The sequence below is a fragment of the Cebidichthys violaceus genome, unplaced genomic scaffold, assembly GCF_023349555.1.
Source record: "Cebidichthys violaceus isolate CVI_PGR_0920_01 unplaced genomic scaffold, fCebVio1.0.p SCAF_24, whole genome shotgun sequence".
Lineage (NCBI taxonomy): Eukaryota > Metazoa > Chordata > Actinopteri > Perciformes > Stichaeidae > Cebidichthys > Cebidichthys violaceus.
This window is the reverse complement of record NW_027176417.1, coordinates 7,127,127-7,147,540: the sequence shown is the minus strand read 5'-3', so window position 1 is coordinate 7,147,540 and position 20,414 is coordinate 7,127,127. Positions and strand designations below refer to the sequence as shown.

Sequence of the window (20,414 nt, the reverse complement as noted above, 5' to 3'; positions counted from 1 at the left end):
ATTAAAAAGTCTTAATTTGAAAATTTAAATTGGAGCCAAACATGTTTATACACACAGAACAAAGCATTGAGCGGACAGTGATCACATGTAGTCGGTAACATTTTAATACTTATACATTTACATTGGTAACAGTGACGGTTGTTTTTTATTGCTTTCTTTTTGCATGTATGTAACCTGCTGTATGTAAGCTTTGCTAATGATACCATCATGTGATTACAGATATCATTACACATGGAAAGTTGCGAAAAATATTTCAAAATAGCATGCAAAGCAAAAAAAGTGTATAAAATTCCAATAAATTAGGAAAAACAATATGACAATTAAACAAGTAAAATAGTGCAAAAAAGATTTTTCAGATCAGTCTTTCTATGTTGGCTCTCCAACGGCGTCTGTGGGAGACGCTCGCAGCTTCCTGCAGACAGGAGGAGCAGCAGCGCCGGCTCCACTCAGCGGTTTGTAATTCAGTCCAATCACAAGCGAGCAGAACCGACTGACGGCCACAAAGTCGCAGCAGAGGATGTTGACCCCGTCCGCCTCTCGCCCCGGCCGCTGCTCGCCCGCCCAGAGAAGCAGCAGAGACAGAGCCTTCATCGTCATCTTCCTCATGCCCTGCAGGGGATGGAGGAGGACGTAAGGAGCGTCTTCTGTCAGGTTCAGACCGCTGACGTAGAAACCAGCTGGAAAACAAACAGAGCATCATGCATTGTTGTACATCTCGGACAACTTTAACAACAAAGTACCATTTACATATTAATACATCAATATTAATGATCCAGTAAAATGAGCCATGTACTTTTATTTTTGATATTTTAAGTACATTTTGTTGCTCATACTTGTATATATTTGTACTTACTTCTACTGCGGGACTTTTACTTGTAATTGTAAATGTTGTAAAGTGTAATTTAGCTTTTATTTTGATAAGTGATTTGAATATTTCCTCCACCACTGCGTACCTGGTCTTCCTTTGTGCTTCTGGTCCTCCAGGTAGGCAATCACCTTCTTAGGATCTGGGCTGTCTGCATACCTGGAGTCAGTTTAATGTTTGAATGAGTTATTTGATTTACATCTCACAGTGAAGAGAGGTCCACAGCAAAACGTGGTCAAGTCTGCAGCCAGCATTCTGTAGCAGACCTATTAGAGACACAACTTCAAAGCGTCCCTGTTGTGTATTTACCAGTAAGGTATTCCAGTCCACAGCTCAGGGTGCTGCAGCACCACCTGCTGGTTCCTATAGGAAACAATGACCTGCTGACGTCTGGACCAACAGGAACGCAGAGTGGGAATGTCCTGCATATAAACACATGTACACAGTAAGATTTTACTTTATTTAAAACCTAAATATATTAAATTCACAATGATAGGAAACAGCAAATCCTCACATTTATGAAGCTGGAAGCAGCACATGTTTCATGTTGTGCCTAATAAATAACCCTTCATTGATTGTGGATGTATTGTCTGTCGATGGACTAATTGATTTATCACTTAATCATTGCAGAGTCTCAGCTACCTGTGAGGGGCAGAGTTTCTCTCCGAACAGCGTGATGATGAACTCCGCAAGGTGGAAGTGATCTTCATCGCTTAGCGATTCAAAATGCGAGCAGCAAATGATTAGGATCTCTTTAGGATGAGCGTCCAACCAGATAGCCAGTTCATCCAGGGCCTCCTGCAGAAACACAAACGTACAACACACATGCACTTTGTGTTGAATTGCTTCCCAGTAGCGTCCGGATAGTGTGTCAAATGTTAGACTGAGAGTGTGTGTGTGTGTGTGTGTATGTGTGTGTGTGTGTGTGTGTGTGTGTGTGTACCTTCACAGTCACCAGTGTGTAGATGCCGTGGGCGAAGAACAAGTTGTTGCCACCGGCTGGCTTCCTGGCGATCCGCAGGTCCAAGAAACGAACACCAAGTTCACACTGATCACTGAGGACCGATTGCTAAACACACACACACACACACACCAGAGGCAAACTGTGTACTCTTTTTTATATATATATATATATATATATATATATATATATATGTAGTAGTTAGAATTTTTACATGTTAATACAAGTAGTAGTAATCAAATAATACAATGCATAGTAATTCTGATGAGGGGCTTCCTGCTGTTAAATGAGTACATTTAAGAGTACTTTGATTAAAGCGCTGTTTTCAATGTAACGTGATATATTGTCTGCTCACAGTCTGTACTTTGTGAAGGCGCCTCTCCATTTGCTATCAGTGGCTGTGAGCATATACAGTGATATCAATTTGGAAATGTTTGGCAGCACCTGAACGCACCACCTGAGGCCAGATTGTCCCACTTCAAACCCTCTTGAAGGACAGGCTTTAGTCGCCTAAATTGGGACAGTACAGTACAGTATGTGTGCTCCTCTACCTGCGTGGTGGCCCAGTGGGAGACGCAGGGTCGAGTCCAGCAGGGAAACAGCCTGTCGATCGCTCTGAGGAGGCAGGGCTCTGACCTCACGACGGGAGATGAGACATCCAGGCAGAACGACATGCTGTCATGGCTCCCTGTGGTGAGAGAATGTATGCACCGTTTCCTCTAAAATCGAATCTGAAGTTAGACACATTGTCGTTAGTGTACACCATCAACATATCCCCGGTGTTTCTGTTTTACCGGGTATAGCCAGGTTCCACAGCGGGACGTCCAGCAGCTCCTCGGGCAGACGGGACATCCAGTCCGGGTTCCGCTCTTCGTCTTCCATGTTCGTCACCGGAAATATTTAGCAGTTTTATTCCTTCTCTATTTAGCTAAATATTTACTGTTTTCATTGCGAACGTCTAGCTCCTCTTCCTGGTTTTGAATCGTTTGTTTACCAGCTTTTCCGGATGTCACAAGTAACAGCTGTTAACTAGCACTTCCTGCGACAACCTTCAAAATAAAACCAGAAATGGACCGCGGCGGAAGTTCATTTTCGAAAAAATAAAATAATACAAAATATTTGTCTGCTTATTTTGCCAGCCTAAACTACAATTTGAATTCTAGATTATAGTTAGGCTTGGACCCAAACTTCATATTAAGGGACCTTTAATTGAAATACAGAAGTGAAATATGTTTATACATTTTTATAACAGCTGGTAGAAACACATTGATTTCAAGGTAAAATAAGTAGCTGTCATTTAGCGCCACAATCTGGCGAGCAATGCAACAGATGATGTTTTTTTAAATCTTTCCTTTTCCATTAAATCTTGAATTCGACAGACAACACACTCTCTGGTTTGGTCAGCCCAATTAATGCCAAAACCAAAGGAAGACAAGGCTGTCAAATAAAAGCAAAGCTACATTTTATGCCATTGCAGCTTTACATTGCTGTTATTTACTTATACATGACATTATAGATGACCTATAGATGTGTTTGTCAGTTTACTGTAAAAAAATAAAATAATCAAGTAGATAATGGAAGAATTACAAATAGGAACATTTGATGAACTGCTCTCCTTGGAAAATCATTTATCTCGTTACCTAATCCTGACTATGTCCTGACTTTTCCTTTTCACAAGTGTTTTTTTCTTCAGGCTGTGGTACATTGGGGTCATTTGGCAAATAGCTTAATGAGATGTTTACATGATCATTACATGTCACAGTGCTCTCTGAGTAAGAGCTCGTGTTTCTTATACTTCATTTTTGAAGTGGCCCTTCTTTCAGTGTACAGGGGTACAAACAAACATGACCCATCAGAAAATGTAACTGCAGCACATTCCGACACTCATTGGAGTCACACATGGACAGATTATTCCAGTATTATTCACTGCAGAAATTGGGCTAAGGACTAACACGTGGCTGCAGTTTAGCTCTGACATGACCATTTGAACCATTAAAAGAAACAAAGATGCCATCTACATTTAGAAACTATTTTATAATGGGGATTTTTTTGTTTTATATAACTTATTTATTCTTCATCTCATTAGAGGTTTTATTTTGAAAGTTGCAAAAATGGATACAAGCAAAGGCAGCACCATACTTAATACTTCAGGGCCAGAATGGTAAAATGAATCATTGAATTAAATGTAATCAAATCAAGAGATCGAGGTCATTTTTATATAAAATGCTTATTTGATTTCAGGTGATTAATCTGAATGGATGTTTTATCTCAACTGTCTAAATGAACATAAATCCAGATCAACGATAACAATTTGGTTTCCTTCTCTTTTTGGGTCACAAGAAAGTTTATTCTGATGCTGACATAAGTTCTGTTCTCCTGCCACTTTGACGTAATACAAACCCTGTGAAATGCATTTGTAGATATATGTAGATAATGCAGACATTCATATTTTCACACACATCCATATTTTACCAGTTGTGTTCTGTGTGCTCAAAGGTTCCCACATTTCAATGCAGGGGTTTGTTGGGATTTTCTGCATTTTGGCTTTAATATATAGCCGTCTAAATATAATCTGACCTGCCCACTCTGGTCACACCCCTACCTCAGCTTCCTGCCCCAGTGTGTGTCAAATTTAGCCCTAATTTTAAAAGGCAGATGGACAACGGCGCTCAGAAGACACCTCTGGGCTCAGTCTGCACGCCGGCTCTTCCTCTGACAGGTAAGACTTCTTTCTTCACCTTCTTGTCTCGTCTTTGACCCAATGTTTCTGTGCACTTCCCTCTCTGTCTTCCTGCTTTTCTCTGTTATTTTCCAAGTCATCCATAAGAATGATACAAATCTACGTGTGTGCTGTGTGAAACAACTGCCCTGATTTAGCCTCATATAGTTTAGTATTTTTAAAAAGTTATTGTATCGCTAAATTCGTCATCATTCAATGAATATAATCCAGGTTTGTGAAGAGGATTATTTAAATTTCACCTTTTTCAACAAATTAAAAGTGGTTTCTTTTGTGGTATTAAGATTTCAGCTTAAAAACTATATCTTAAAAGGACATCAAGTTGACATTGAAAATAGAGGGATAAGGCTTCAGGATGGATGACAGGAGAAGCAAGTTAAGCAAAGTATTACAGGGGTTTAGATAAGGATATGAAAAGGTGCAGGAGGTTTATGGTCAGGATCCTTAAGAGGTGTATTAGGGTAGAAGTAATAGACGGTACAGAGGATTCAGAAAGGGGTGTATTGTGTCTGTAGAAGAGGTATTTTCAGGGGAGTATAAGAGGGGTTGTATGGGGTTTTATTTCAATAAAATCCACATATGTATCCTGAGCGTCGTCCAGGTTTTGTGGAAGCTTATTTGGAGCTGCTTGCTGAGTTCTTTCAAAAAGAGGATGAAGAGTAATTCCTTCATAAAATAGTATATTTGTCAAGAATTAAAGAATTCAAGGAAAGTCATTCAAAGTCTATCTGGCAATGAATGAAATCAGCGGCTTTCATCTACAAGGTGTCTTAACGACTTCATGACAAATGTCAAAAACTCAATTATCCAATCAATAGCAGCCTTTGTGTTTTGCCGAGTACCCCTTATTAAATTACTCGATTATTCTGGGGAAAGGACCCAGAACTGTTTTCCTCCCGTTAATGCCAGAGCTCTACCGTCGCTATTCCTGAAATCAACTTCCTGTTTGTTGTCCGTGAGGCTGCTTCAGACAGCCAATCAGTGACGAGACATTGATAATAACTTAGGAGACACGAATTGATGATATCAAATGTGCACTGAACTGACCTAAAGGAGCATGATCATTCCCTTTGAACACCTTCCAGTTGGAGTTCCTCCAAGAATTGATTTTCAGAGGCTGCATAAGATTTTATGCAGCAATCTTTCTTAGAAAAATCTGCTACCTCTCAGATATTTAAACCTCTAATGATGGTATTCGCCGATAAATGGCTCTCAAAATTGTCTTCCAGCTGAATAGAAGTTTTAAAAGTCTGCAGTAGATGATGATACAAGCGTTTCTTTCATTTCTTCTTGTATGTTGTGTTTCTTTGCGTTTTTTCTGCTGCTCCTTCATTTCTTCTCTTCCTTCAATCTTTACGTTGTCGTTGTTTTTCCCCTTTTCTCCTCATTGCTTTGCCCCTCTTCCATCTAATTGTTTTTGCTCTTACTCATGATTTCAACTTATTCAATTTTCTCTCCGGGAATTTAGAGGACACCGAGCAAATTAAGACCTCCTAAGGTTTGGAATTAGTCTGTTTTGAAACAAGTAAACCAAATTTAAAAGTCACATTATGTCCATCAATGAACTGGAAGGCATTTGCTCTCCAGTGTGTGTCCAATTGGGGGTTGTTTGTGATCAATTAAGTTTCTTTGTACCTGGTACGGGGTCATGAAGGCATGATGTTTAGTTTATCGCATTATTTGTCCGCTCATTTACAGAAATCCAATCCAAGTTTCAAAGTTGAGTTGGTTTATCTTACAGGACAGAAGACTCGGAGAGGAGATTCAGTCACAATGGCTGAGCGCTACGACTGTACAGAGTGTACAAGGTCTCTTTACGGGCAGAAGTACATCCTGAAGGACGACAAGCCCTTCTGTGTGAAGTGCTTTGAGAGTCTTTTCTCCAGCAACTGTGAAGTGTGCCAGAAGCTCATTAGCTGCACCAGCAAGGTTAAATCATTCTCTACCCAGTCACTCTTTAACTCCTCACCCATTCATGTCACCCAACGCCAAACATGCATCACATATTTTGAGGCTTTTGAGGCTTGAACAGAGGCGGTGCTCCTCAGTTTGCATATCCCTGTTTGGGTCTCATGTGTCAGTGTTTGAGGGTGAAGATTTACTGATGTTTTAACTTAACAGTTGTTGAAATGTTTCCATTGAGCAGAAACAAAAAAAGCAAATGCAGAAACACAGCAGCCTCCCTCTGATTTCTAACTAAACCAAACGCTCTCTCCTTCCGTCGACTCTGCAGGATCTGTCATACAAGGACCGCCACTGGCACAGCGAGTGCTTCCTCTGCATCAAGTGTGACCGATCTCTGGTGGATCGGCCTTTTGCCACCAAGGATGACATGCCGCTGTGCATCGAGTGCTACAGCAGCGAGTACTCTTCCAAGTGCCATGAGTGCCTGAAGACCATCATGCCAGGTGAGGAGGCCTTTCGGATTTTCTCTCGGGGTTCTTTAGTAGCCTTTGAACTTTACTGTGCACTCACTTTGCAGAGCTCACATGACATCAGCAAATTGCCATTAGCTGTAATTGGTTGAGGCTGATCCGAATGCCGGTAGAAGGTCTTACTGTACATTGTCCTTCTCCTTCCCTCCCTCTCTCTCTCTCTCTCTCTCTCTCTCTCTCTCTCTCTCTCTCTCTCTCTCTCTCTCTCTCCCACCAGGCTCCAAAAAGATGGAGCATAAGGGCAACAGTTGGCATGATAATTGCTTCACCTGCAACCGTTGCCAGCAGCCCATTGGCACCAGGAACTTCATCCAGAAGGACGCAAACAACTACTGCCTGTCCTGCTATGAGAAGCAGTTTGCCCTGCAGTGCATCCACTGCAAGAAGGTACAACTACACACTGTGAGCCACTTCCACTGCATTTGTGTTTTGTAGTCCTCTCTTGCTGCTATCAATTTATATTTTACCTTAACAGTAGATCATACATTAATAGTTTTGTTCAAAGGCAACGGATTGTATTGTTGCTTAACGCTCCTGAGGTTGTGGAAAGGTCTCTAATAAGCAATTCTTTCATCCGGGACATCGTAACTAAATCAATATTCAGTTTGAGAGGCATTAAGAGCTACGTTAACCATGATTCATTTACCCCAGAAGTCCTCTGGGGTAGCTTTAAAGTTAAAGACACTATAGTACTATGATGCTTCTATTGGCTGCACAGTTAAAGCAAATTGAAGACTTTTCCAAAAAAATGAATAATTGAACGTTTGGGATTTTGACTGGAATTTGGTATTTAAGTTCTGAGCTTACTGGGTTGAAGGTTTGAACCTGGACGTCCAAATCACTGGTGCAGTTATGATTAGAAGCAACAAACGGCATACATGACACAAATCAAACAGTTTGAAGCTATACATTCATGCATAGCTCTGAAAACACAGAATGTATTGGTCAAAAACGTATCAAAAGCATTTTTAGATGTCTCAGTAGCTCTTAGTTTTTACTTCAGTCTAAGTATACTTTAATCAAGAGGTGTTCACACTACATGACACAACTCTTTCAGCCCATCACCACTGGAGGAGTGAACTACCGTGACCAGCCGTGGCACAAAGAGTGCTTCGTTTGCATCGGCTGCAAGCAGCAGCTGGCCGGCCAGAGGTTCACCTCTCGGGACGACTTCGCCTACTGCCTCGGCTGCTTCTGCAACCTGTTTGCCAAGAAATGTGTCTCCTGCACCACCCCGATCAGTGGTAAAGTTTGACCCTGAAAACGCAGGAACATTCTCTCTCATCACTAAATTTAAAGTGAAATCACAACATTTCACTCACCATTTTGTTACCAGCCTGTACTGATAAAACCAAGGTAAAATCTCATTACATGTAGCATTCCCACATGAGCTACATACAGACAGAAGTAACCACAGCCTCTGTGTATCCAATCACCATCAATTACAGGATTATTACATTACAGAGATCACAGGGACTGTTGGATGGTCGCTCATGGCTCCTGTTTGTTGCTTTTCTCTCAGGTCTCGGAGGCAGCAAGTACATCTCGTTTGAGGAGCGGCAGTGGCACAACGACTGCTTCAACTGCAAAAGGTGCTGCGTGTCTCTGGTGGGTCGAGGTTTCCTGACGTGCAAAGAGGACATCCTCTGCCCCGACTGCGGCAAAGACTTCTGAGTGATCTCCGAGCCCAAGCTCCAATCAGAGAGCAATGGCAGTATTCTCCTAACCTATCATTTATTGAGTTCTCACACATTAACCTGAGGTTTTTACTGCATGTGCTGATGACACACTGTGTTTAATATAAATTAATGTTTATCTTATTTTGGAATGAAAAAGTGTTGCATTAAAAGAACACTTTTTATAGTTATATAAGAGCATATTTAGAGTTAATATAATATTACTATATAATGCTACTAATACTGTTTATTTTAATGACATACATTCTGTTTAATCTGTCAAGCATAATAAAGATTCTTTGGATTTGATGAATGCTTATTGGTCAGTAATGCAGCTTGTCATGGAAACAATATTATAACAATATGATACAGTCCAGTTAAATTTTGTTTTAAACCACATACACCACAATACGGAATACCACTTTATTAACAATCCTGTTTTTAGAATTGTGCATGAACAAAAGTAAACTAATGAATAGCCCTTAAGGTGTAGTTTAAGGCTTAATAAATGGTGAATACATCATTAACTAATTCATTATAGATGTGACAATAATACAGTTATAAATATTGTAGTTTATTACACATTTTTTAAAGTGGGAAGTTAGTGATAATAAGCTAATAAACCTGCTGTAACCGTTAAAACGTTAACACGTAGTTTTAGGTCCAGGTTATCCTCTGAAAGGACAAAGATCGTCTCTGTATGTAGTAACAACGTGAATATCAAAGCGAGCTCGCACTCTGTAATATTTACAAGATCCGGTTTGCTGTAAAATCCTCGTGCGGATGACAAACGGTAACTTCACAGCCTACAAAATCAAGTCAGCGTCTTGTTGATTATACACGATCTTCGTTTAGCGTACCGGAAGTCGGCAGCAGGTGCCACCGGAAGTGTGTGTGGTCCAGCCTTTTACCGACAGAAAGAGAGGGAGCTAACGGCGTTTAATTGCAACAAGCCTCTCAGTAATTTAAACCCAAAAGAAAAACAGCATACAAATGTAAGTAATGTGTGTGATTTTCTGCGTGTTTTAACGTCAATTGCATACGTAAAAACTAGCATTGCTGCAGTGTTAGCGGTGGGAAGCCACTGCGGCAACTAGCTAGGCGGCTAACTAAATTAGCATGGCTTTGTTAGCTAAAATGCTAAATTAAACTATTCCATTCATGAACATGATGCGTGTTGTACGTCTCTAAATACCGTGTGTTTTTATATACAGACAATACACTGTCTGTGTGGTCAAACTACAATATTACGCCACCTTGCATGTGTGCATCCTCTGCAAAGTGGACTCACTTTTGAATTAAATATTTTTTTTAATTGATATATACTTAAGTGTTATTGGCGGTAGGTGTAATTATTGTAATATACATTGTTCCACATGCATAAATAAGGGTTAGTTCTCCTTAATAATTGTAACGTCATTGCATTCATGTCGATGGAGAAGCGCAGACGGGCCGCTCTGTTAACGTTAAGGGGAAACAGAAGGCCAGGCTCCATTAGAAAAATCGATGATTTAAGATGGTTTTGCTTTTAGTTAACGGTACGAACTTCTTTTTTTAAATGTTTTGCTATATTTTTGTTATGTTTTGTCTTTTGGTAAATTCGGCCCACATATATTGAAAATTAAATAATGTTAAAAAAAGAAAATCTCAGTTTTTCTTAATGGCTTTAGGCCACTGTCCCTGTCCGTCCATTTTGGTGGAAGATGAGTAAGGAAAAAAAATGGACAGGACATCTGTTGTGTGGTAGAAATAGTGTGTGCAACAAGTAGTGCTTTGAGTTTTGGATGAGTTCAGATTTAAAAAAAGAAACCACAGTCACTAATTTAGGTCATAAGTCATATTTTCTTGTTTGCTACCAAGTGAGGTTGCCTTGAATTCATGTTGTGTTTCATTGACAGACTATAAAGAACCAGATTGTGAAATGTCTACAGCTGAAATGAGTGCTGCAGTACCCAACCATCGAAGGACCAAGCCCGGTGGTAAGACATGCAAAGTGTTTCCTGGCTCCGTCACCTGTAACGGCAAAACATTCAACAATTAGTAGGAGCAAAGCAAACGGGTGGAGCCTAAGTCTCAGGTGTTGCAGGTATAAAGACCGCGGTTGTGACCGGCGGCGGTGCGACTGGACCGACCTCCCAGATCCCGGGTCTGTCCCAGACTGCCGACGAAACCTCTCCGGTGGAGAGGAACAGCGGGAGGCGTGTTGGAATCTTTGAGTCAGACTCAGAGTATGTCAAGCTCGCAAAGGGAGGGGGACACAAAGGTAAAGGTTTGACTCTAAAATGTGTTGTTTTACGGTGTCATTTGTACTAAGGCTAATCAGATCCTCATGCAGGTTTCTGACTCATCATGACTGAAATGCTAACGACATTTATTTGATGGATGTTGACACGTTGTAGTGTCTAAGTCTGGGGAGGAAAAAAGTCAAATGGCATAAATTGTTTTGGATATATGCTGAAATAAAGCTGTGGATGAGTATACCTTGTTGTGCACACTTGAGTCTGCTGTACTATGCCTCCCCATGAACATTGCAGAATAATAATTTCACTGTGAAAGCAGAGCAGGGAGTTGGGAAACAGCAGCATAAAAGAAAACATATTCTGCCTCAAAGACTGAGCTTAAACCTGCTTTGTAGTAGAGTAATAATGAAGGCCATGAGCTGATTAGGCTGAGTTAGGGTTCATAATTGCTGCCAGTGATTCATTTCCAGCATTGTGTCCCCCCCCCGTCCCACCCCTGCAGGGCTGCTGAGTCATGACGCTGATGCCGATGACCAACCCATGAAGGCCTGCCAGTTGGGCGGATTGCCCAACTGGTATGGAGATGATGAGTCAAAGGGGTGAGAGCAAACGCAAATGAGCAATCTGTCTCAATCTAACAAAAATGACGGGATTGTGTGCGATTCAAAAACAACCGTTTCCCCACACACACACACACACACACACACACACACACACTCTTTTTGTAAACCTGGAGCCTAAAAAACAATATTGTTTATGGTAAATATGAAGCTTATGAAAGTAAAAAATCTTTCTCTGGGTCCAACTGGGTTTTTAAGATGAAACGCAACATTTCTAAATGCTTCTCGGTCCCCCCCGAGAGCCGTGTGAAGCGCTCACCGAGCGTTCGAGGCCTCGGCCGACATGTCCCAGAATGTGATCGGCAGTGTTTTCGCATCGTGTGTCACCGTGGTTTTGTGCTTACAGCGGAAGCAAACCAACGTCTCCCGACACCGAGATGAAGGCTGCTCGCCTTCTGGCTGCACCGTTTGGGACTGATAACAGTTCGTCCTGGGAAAGAGACGATAGAATTTCCCCTGATAAAGAGAAGGTGAAGACTAGTCACCCCCAAACATTTATACCGTGTCGATGTCTTCCATCCTTTTTTTTTAATTTAATTTATTTTACATTTTTTTTACCACCACCTTTCCCCCTTTTTTTCACCCAATTTTGCTCCATCGTCGCATTCGCAGTTCAAATTCATTTGGGTTTCATTTCCTGCCTGTGCTTTGGCTGTGTGGTAGCTTTGTGGAAATATTTCTAAAAGTTTTCAGGTAAGTACAGAGTGATGTATTGAAAGGATAAAACACGTTCATATGAAGCATATTTCAAGCAATGTTCTTGTTTTTTATATCAAAGTAAACTTTTCTTAGTAGTGTTATCAAGGTTTTAGCTAGAGAGAACAAGAGCCCTGTTTCTTTTAATATATACAGTGTGTGTGTATATATATATATATATATATATATATATATTATATATATATATAATGTATTTATAGGACAGTGTTCATATTGAAGTAAATGCCTGAACCATTTGGTAGTTGTACACAAGGTACGTGTCAGATTGAAATCAGCTTAACTTGTAGGAGTGAATATGAAATATTATTTGCTGTTGGGATCGAGCTGGGTTTTGTTCATGCTAGTTCCCTTAATCCTTTTCCATCGCATGATAAATTGCATCCTCCATCACTCCATCCTTTGCTCTGTCACCATGCTGCGTTTATTAGTCTAATAAAGTGGCTGCTGCATTCAGCTTGTATCTCGTTAAGTGCTTCACAACTAAGCATAATTTTGGGGAACATTTCCATCCCACAGATGTCTCCTGATGGAGTTGCCAATGAGATGGAAGGTCTGTCCGTGACCAACAAATACAAGAGAACGTGAGTATTAATCTTTATTGTGAGACTCCAGTTTATTTTTCTCAGCATCGTGGACGTTCTAATGACGTCTCCTCTTCGTCTTCAGGTGTTATGAGAAGAAGGCTGCCCCGGTCAGCATGTCCAAGCTGCTGAGTCATGGCTATGTGGACAAGAAGAAGTCTCCTAATGACGACGATACTTCAAGTACGATATTGTTTTCTTTTCGGGTTTATCAAGTAAGAACTGCAGGGAAGTGTTTTAGTAAGATCGAGCGTTTCCAGTTTGTTAGCTTCAGATGCTGATGTTAGCTTCAGATGCTGACGTTAGTCTCAGATGCTGATGTTAGCCTCAGATGCTGACGTTAGCCTTGGATGCTGATGTTAGTCTCAGATGCTGACGTTAGCCTTGGATGCTGATGTTAGTCTCAGATGCTGACGTTAGCCTTGGATGCTGATGTTTGCTTCAGATGCTGACGTTAGTCTCAGATGCTGATGTTAGTCTCAGATGCTGATGTTAGCCTTGGATGCTGATGTTAGCTTCAGATGCTGACGTTAGCCTTGGATGCTGATGTTAGCCTCAGATGCTGATGTTTGCTTCAGATGCTGATGTTTGCTTCAGATGCTGACGTTAGCCTTGGATGCTGATGTTTGCTTCAGATGCTGACGTTAGTCTCAGATGCTGATGTTAGTCTCAGATGCTGATGTTAGCCTCAGATGCTGACGTTAGCCTTGGATGCTGATGTTAGTCTCAGATGCTGACGTTAGCCTTGGATGCTGATGTTAGCCTCAGATGCTGATGTTTGCTTCAGAGGCTGATGTTTGCTTCAGATGCTGACGTTAGCCTTGGATGCTGATGTTTGCTTCAGATGCTGACGTTAGCCTTGGATGCTGATGTTAGCCTCAGATGCTGATGTTTGCTTCAGATGCTGATGTTAGCCTCAGATGCTGATGTTAGCCTCAGATGCTGACGTTAGCCTCGGATGCTGATGTTAGCTTCAGATGCTGATGTTAGCCTCAGATGCTGATGTTGGCCTTGGATGCCGGTGTTTGCCTCAGATGCTGATGTTTGTTTTGCTCTGCAGGTGTGACCTCAGAACAGACCAGCACCACCATGACGGAGGACGTGGACGACCTGGAGTAATGCGTTCGGGTTCTGGTTTTGAGGGAAAGGGGGTTCGTTCTAACACTGGTTCATGGTTCCTACAAATTTACGAACACACTACTCCGCCCCCCCCCCCCCCGCCCCCCCCTCGGATTCACTCGCATTTATTGTACATCCACTGACTGTTAGGTTTTGTACTCATGTTTATGCAAAGGTACTGTCCTCTATTTATTTGCTTTAATTTGTAAAAAGGGTTCACGCAGATTTTGTTGAGTGTTGTGTTGGTGCTCGACGTATTTTTTAGTTTCTGTATTGACGTTCCTCGATTTGAAAGACGAGTTGTGCTAAGGGCGGGAAACTAACTGATTTTTGGTCCAAAGAAGCTGGTTTGAGTGAGAAATCAGCTTGATTTTGAACCCCAAGTGGAGCTAAAGCTTAAGTTCACCTGTTTTTGACTGGTGTCTGGGTTAGTTTCCCTCCCTGGTTGTATGAAGATCGAGTTAGTGAATTTAAAAAGTGTTTGTGCTCATGAAATGTGGTTCCAGTGACGTGAAATATTATTTGTTTGGATCAAGGGCTCCTGCTCTCTGAAGGGATGTTGGAGGTTTGTGTGTTTTCGGCTGCGGGGTGGAAACGATCATTGTTGGAGACGGCCTCCCTGCGGCTGTGACCACGTGCCAAAGTGCATTCTGGTGGTTTGTGTGGTGAAACGGGGCCGAAGAGGATCTCTTTAGGTTGCTGCTCTGCAAAAGGTTGCCCTCCTCTACTACTCCCCCACAAATCTGTTGTTTTTGAGATCTAACATCGAGAAACGTACGTCGTCTGATTGTGCAAGCTGCATTTTTATGCTGCATTTCGTCCAATGGTCAGAAGGAAAGCCCATTTAGAAGAAAAATACCTCATATTTAAATACATCTAAAGCTAGTTTCCAGAAGTTTGGATCCTATCAGGTGCTGCAAGTTCAATTTCTTCATTATTTGGAAGCTCAACAGTAAATAAATAACACATGTTTTATGTCAGAAACTTGCTAATGATGGAACTAAATTAGGTCTATTCTGTATGTTTAAGCCCTCCAGTGTTTATGTTACTGCTTTCTCATTCAGCCTTATGAACCCAACACTCATGCAACAATAGATAAAGTATTCTGGGTAATTTAGGGGCCGCCTTCAGCAGACTGCCGAGCTGAAAGTCAAGTCCAGTGTGATTAAGGCAGACGACTTTTACAGAGTGAGTTCTCGATATGCCAACCAAGCAGTTTGTCCCTGCTCATGCAGTGTTTGATTTGACTTTGTAGACACCAGTAGGAGAAGTTAGTGTTAGTGCACAGCCTGATCACAACAAACCCTCCATCTCATGACCAGTTTGTCTGTTTGCTGCAGGCCGATGGATGTATCTATCAAATCTGTCAGTATTGCTCTTCGTTACATAATGTGCAAATATTGATTTTATTGAGAACTTAATTAAGCTTAATTGGTAATCGGTGCATACATCCATCTATTTTCTGCCACCTATCCGCGTCCAGGTTAATTGATTATGTCTCTATGAATTATTGTTATATTCTGCTGGGAAGTACTGGAAAAATGTCCACGTGGACCCTTCTGGTTTCCTCTACTTTGACACTTGATCCAGTATGAAACCGGTTTGAAATTGCATTCATGTGGGTCTTAAAACGCCTTCAATTTGACTGGTTCAACTCTGCAGAAACGCTGTCGACACACCTTTTGAAGCACTTTCACACCCTAAAGAAGTTGCTTTATTTGCCTTAAATTAAGTTAAGTGTCGGAGTCTTTTGTTTGGGCGCAGACTGTCGATGGACGGAGGAGACGGGGAGTTGGTCAATGACTCCACCTCTTCGTCCTCTGAAGTAGTTTGACTGTCAGGGTATCTCAAAATTGAATTTGTTTTTATTTGATAGACAGTTCGGCTTTGTGTCATTTAACAGTTATACTTTTTTTTTTTGTGACCGTGAACCTAACGGTGACAGTTAAATCCTAATCCTACAGGGACGTTTGTCAGGCGGAGGAAAAATCTCTTGAAAAGGAAAAGGAAAAGGATAGGAATAATTTATCTGGGTGTTAACAGCGAGATTTAAGCTCCGAGTTTGTTCTCGTAAATCCAACACATTCATCACCTGCGACTCTAAAGCGATGCAGCAGTAGCAGACTGTCGTTTGAAAGGAACTTGCTGGAAAAACTCTTGACAAGAGACGTGTCGTGTTCAACACTGCTGTCCCGTTTAGAGCCGTCACAGCAACGATGCATCATTTATCTGTTTGTGGTACTAAACTAGACACGCTGGATTTTGTTTTGCAGTAGAGGGACGGGCAAATGTTTCATGTTTTTGATATTGTTTGCTTTGAAGAACCGGTTTATTTTTCATGAACTGTTTTGCTGTCTGCAAACGGTTCATTTTTAAATGCAAATGTACCAGAAGAGACTGAAGGACGCAGCTTTTAAACAGAAGATGTTTGAGGACATAACTCAATGTAAGACCCCGCTAATCTTGATGACTGCACACAGACTCTTAATTATCATTTCAATAAATGGGCATGTGCATGTACTCGTCTACTGTTTTTCTTTCACCAGATGTCACATTTCATGAAGGAAGTTATATTCTCTGATTTCTTTAAATTTGGCTCTAAAGTCCACCTGTACTCAAGGATTAATATATTTACATTTCAGAGGTGGACGATCACTGTGACCTCACTAAACACGTTTGAACTGTCTCGCACCGATACACTTATATTTATTGTGTATTTATTGTCATGGTTGATTCTGGGCAATAACCTGCGGGGACAGCATATGCAAATTAGCTTAGCAACCTCTGTTGCTCTTATAATGAAGTGTTGTTCCTGTCACAATAAAATAATCAGATTTTGGCTGAAAATGATGTTATAACGTATCTAATATATTGACAGTAGTAGCCTTTGAGTATTAAAAACAATGCAGTTTTAATAATACACTTTATATGATATCAGTGTTCATACACATAATGTATGTGTATAAAGAAAGTACTTTACAAACCAAAACATGTAAAAAATAGGAAGGATGCAAAATACAGTGTATCGTGTTAATTTGTCTTTTGTGTCGTGTGCGTCCATGCGTTGGACTTGCGTCATTTACACCGACGTGCTTCATACACTTTCACTCTTTAATTATCCTCGGTGAGTCCCATAAGGACCAGCCAGGCCCACAGCACGAGAAAACACGCGCACACGCGCACGGTGTCCGCTGCAGGCTGCTTCCCTCTCTCTCCAGCAGCGCTGTTTGCACAAAGCTGCCGCGCTGCTTCTCACTTTTGCAACACGGGGCTTTCTGCAGCCGCGACAGCAGCAGCAGCAGCCGCGCGTGGAACGGCGCATCGGCTCCCGGATCGATTCCCATATCGGAAACCGATCCATAGCCGCATGGTGACGTCACGCCGCTGATCGGTAATAGTTGCTGGGCGGGTTGGTGGGCGGGTGACTGGGTGCCGCGCGGACGTCAGGGGCAGACGGGTGCATTAGAACCTTGCACCGGATAAAAGGAAAGAAGAAACATAAATACACTATATTGCACGAGGAGTGTGTGGACGCGCACGGGACTGTTTGCTGTTTTGTTTTTGTTTATTTTGTCGTGACGGCGCGTGGGAAATGTAGTAGCTGTCACGGCCGCCTGCAGGAGGAGGATGGATGCGTAACAGGACGGATTGAGCCAGCTGTGGCCTGCTTCTAACAGCAACATCTGGCCGGTGAGTCGCACTGACAGCCGCAGCCGCTTGCCAGGCGGGCGGGCAGCTCTGCTTGTGTGAAGCCGGGCACGGAGAGGGAGGCTCGGCTTCAGTGCAGGCGCGCTCTCCGCTCTCCGGTCCGGTGAGTCGGTGTGACCTCGTCCTTGGCCCACCGGATGGCGGTTGAGTGAGTGATGTGCACGTTTTTACAGAGACGTGTAGCATGTGATTAAAAAACAGCTCATCGAGGATCGCTCTTATGTGGAGGAGAGAAAAAAAAAACCTGAACGTGACATGCTGTTAAATGCCTTCTGTGCAGCGTGCATGCTTACCTGCACATGCAATGCATAACCTCTTAAGGTAAAACCACTGCTTTGAGGGGAGATATACAATAACATGCGTCAGTGAGGGTTATATCCCCACTGGAGATTAAAACAAGGGAAAGCATTATATTATTATTATGAATGCCTACAGGAATTGATACTATCGCTGCATAAAAAGCAACCACAGTTAGTTCCCATTGGGGTATTGTAGGGAATATTATGGTTATGCCATGAGGTCACCATAAATCCACTGTGAGTCCCTGCAGGAATTTTTCCGGCAGGTGAAACACAATGATCCCTGTAAACCTGCATGTTGACCTGCTCGGTGGCCCCCCCGGAGGTCATGACGGTGATTTTCTGTCGACTGTGTATCCTCCTTGTCCACATCCTAACCGGCTTGTAGTCCTTCTGCAGGGTCAGAGAGGGCGCCTCAGCAGCCAGTCGGCTCTGGACTATCGCGGGGAGGTGGAGGAGATGGAGGAGGGGGAAGGGCCCATGGCGGTCAGAGAGGGGCCGAGCGGTCACGGCCTCCCGCCGAACGCCAGCAGCACCACCACCAACCTCCTGGCTTCTGTCAAAGAGCAGGTAGGAGGCAGAAGATGCTGCAGTCACACCCTTGTTGTGTGTGTGCTTTATTCTCTCACCTCTACTAACACATTCATTTACTTCTGATCTAGTTTTGTGGCTGATAGCCCTCCTCCTTTTTGTCTGGAGCTCATATCTGGATTAATGATCTTATCTACTCCTGTGTTCCTTTTGTCTGGAGACCTCACTGCGGAAAGGAAAATGTGTTTAATAACGGCACATAATTAATAGTTACAGTATTTAAACTAGTGTTGATAAATAGCTGCTGTTTGTATCTCCAAATAGTCTACAGTCATGGACAGATTGTTAGACAACGGGCCCCTGAATACGGACACCTAAAAGGCCTCCAACCCACCTATAACAACAGGACCCAGACTGAAAGAGACACAAAACGTGGCCATGTTGATTGTGGTCATTTTATGTCTCCTTGCAGTCGCTTTTGCAGTCACTTGCGTCTCTTTGTGGTCATTTTGCGTCTCGCTATGGTTGCTCTGCTTCTCCTTTCGGCCGTTTTGTAGATCTTTGTGGTCATTTAGCATCTATTTATAGTCACTGCATACAGAGGCTCTGGTGCATGGACCCTGGGCCTTGACCCAGTAGGCCTGTTCGGTGATCCATCCATGATACTGTCACCTTGTTCTGATTCTAGTAGGGGGGGAGCACCACCCGTCTGGCCCCGCCCCTGCTCACGGGATAAATGAAGTCTGTGATTCACTCGAATTTACTGAGCAAATCCTGAGGATTATCTCCAGATGAGACTGCATTATAATAGGTCTCCATGCTATGCTGAGCACCCCAAATTCTATTAAAACTCTCAATAATAATTTGCTAGGACTGCCATAATTCAGTAAAAAAGTGTAAAACAATATAATAATATTCAATATTAATATTCATCCTGTGAGAATCGGCCTTTATAAGAACCGACAGCGATGTCATGAGAGTGTTTTGTACCCGTTTACTTTCACACGTTTCAGTTACACTTTTGTCTGCTGCTTCTCTCTAAACAGACGCTTCTCCTCAAAATAGTCAACTCCAGTATTTCACCTTTTTCCTTTTTTTTTTTGGTCAACTTGTCGTCCTCGCTATCTGTGCGAGTTTCACCAGTGAAACGATGTGAAATGTAATTAATGTCTCACTGACATATTTTGAGGGCTGAATGTTGATACGAAGTGACAGTCAGATCGGTTTCTCCTGCCGTTAACTTTTTGACGCCCTTTGAAAAACATCAGAGGCGGTGTTACATGTACAGAGACACATTGCAGCTGCAGTGTGAACTCAGCCACCGTCTCTCTCCGTCTGTCTCCGTCTCTCTCCGTCTGTCTCCGTCTGTCTCCGTCTGTCTTCATCTCTCTCCGTCTGTCTCCGTCTGTCTCCATCTCTCTCCGTCTGTCTCCGTCTGTCTCCGTCTCTCCGTCTGTCTCCGTCTCTCTCCGTCTGTCTCCGTCTCTCTTCGTCTGTCTCCGTCTGTCTCCGTCTCTCTCCGTCTGTCTCCGTCTGTCTTCATCTCTCTCCGTCTCTCCGCCTGTCTCCGTCTGTCTCCGTCTCTCTCTGTCTGTCTCCGTCTGTCTGTCTGTCTCCGTCTGTCTCCGTCTCTCTGTCTGTCTCCGTCTCTCTCTGTCTGTCTCCGTCTGTCTCCATCTCTCTCCGTCTGTCTCCGTCTGTCTCGTCTCTCTGTCTGTCTCCGTCTCTCTCTCCGTCTGTCTCCGTCTCTCTCCGTCTGTCTCCGTCTGTCTCCGTCTGTCTCCATCTCTCTCCGTCTGTCTCCGTCTGTCTCCGTCTCTCTCCGTCTGTCTTCATCTCTCTCCGTCTCTCCGCCTGTCTCCGTCTGTCTCCGTCTCTCTCTGTCTGTCTCCGTCTGTCTGTCTGTCTCCGTCTGTCTCCGTCTC

The 20,414-nt window shown here is 42.7% G+C and overlaps 4 protein-coding genes across 6 annotated transcripts in view; 3 read left to right on the top strand and 1 right to left on the bottom strand.

Annotated features, from left to right (window-relative positions):
- Positions 1-86: 86 nt before the first annotated feature.
- zgc:112023 (PI-PLC X domain-containing protein 1) lies at positions 87-2,860 on the bottom strand. Its single transcript, XM_068719430.1, has 7 exons — positions 2,621-2,860; positions 2,378-2,514; positions 1,809-1,934; positions 1,508-1,663; positions 1,175-1,287; positions 954-1,024; positions 87-677 (listed from the first exon to the last, which is right to left on the bottom strand). The coding sequence occupies exons 1-7, from the start codon at positions 2,706-2,708 to the stop codon at positions 367-369; spliced, it is 1,002 nt and encodes a 333-aa protein (XP_068575531.1). The 5' UTR covers positions 2,709-2,860; the 3' UTR covers positions 87-366.
- A 1,621-nt stretch (positions 2,861-4,481) lies between these two features.
- On the top strand, positions 4,482-8,672 carry LOC137878970 (four and a half LIM domains protein 2-like). Its single transcript, XM_068719512.1, has 6 exons — positions 4,482-4,545; positions 6,305-6,492; positions 6,797-6,971; positions 7,216-7,385; positions 8,056-8,242; positions 8,521-8,672. Exons 1-6 carry the CDS (start codon positions 4,482-4,484, stop codon positions 8,670-8,672), a joined length of 936 nt encoding a protein of 311 aa, XP_068575613.1.
- Positions 8,673-9,540: 868 nt separating this feature from the next.
- On the top strand, positions 9,541-16,471 carry cunh7orf57 (chromosome unknown C7orf57 homolog). The gene is made up of 8 exons (XM_068719656.1): positions 9,541-9,669; positions 10,573-10,653; positions 10,761-10,937; positions 11,417-11,513; positions 11,881-12,004; positions 12,768-12,832; positions 12,918-13,015; positions 13,893-16,471. Exons 2-8 carry the CDS (start codon positions 10,596-10,598, stop codon positions 13,949-13,951), a joined length of 678 nt encoding a protein of 225 aa, XP_068575757.1. The 5' UTR covers positions 9,541-9,669; positions 10,573-10,595; the 3' UTR covers positions 13,952-16,471.
- A 734-nt stretch (positions 16,472-17,205) lies between these two features.
- The window catches only part of LOC137879128 (plakophilin-4-like), a 28,313-nt gene continuing 25,104 nt past the window's right edge, over positions 17,206-20,414 (top strand). For 2 of the 3 annotated variants that reach the window (XM_068719713.1, XM_068719711.1), the window contains exons 1-2: positions 17,206-17,641; positions 18,358-18,528. In XM_068719713.1, the coding sequence (XP_068575814.1) occupies positions 18,418-18,528 (111 nt within the window). In that variant the 5' untranslated portion in view covers positions 17,206-17,641; positions 18,358-18,417. Of the gene's footprint in view, positions 17,642-18,346; positions 18,529-20,414 lie in introns of all 3 variants that reach the window. The other variant, XM_068719712.1, reaches the window with a different exon arrangement.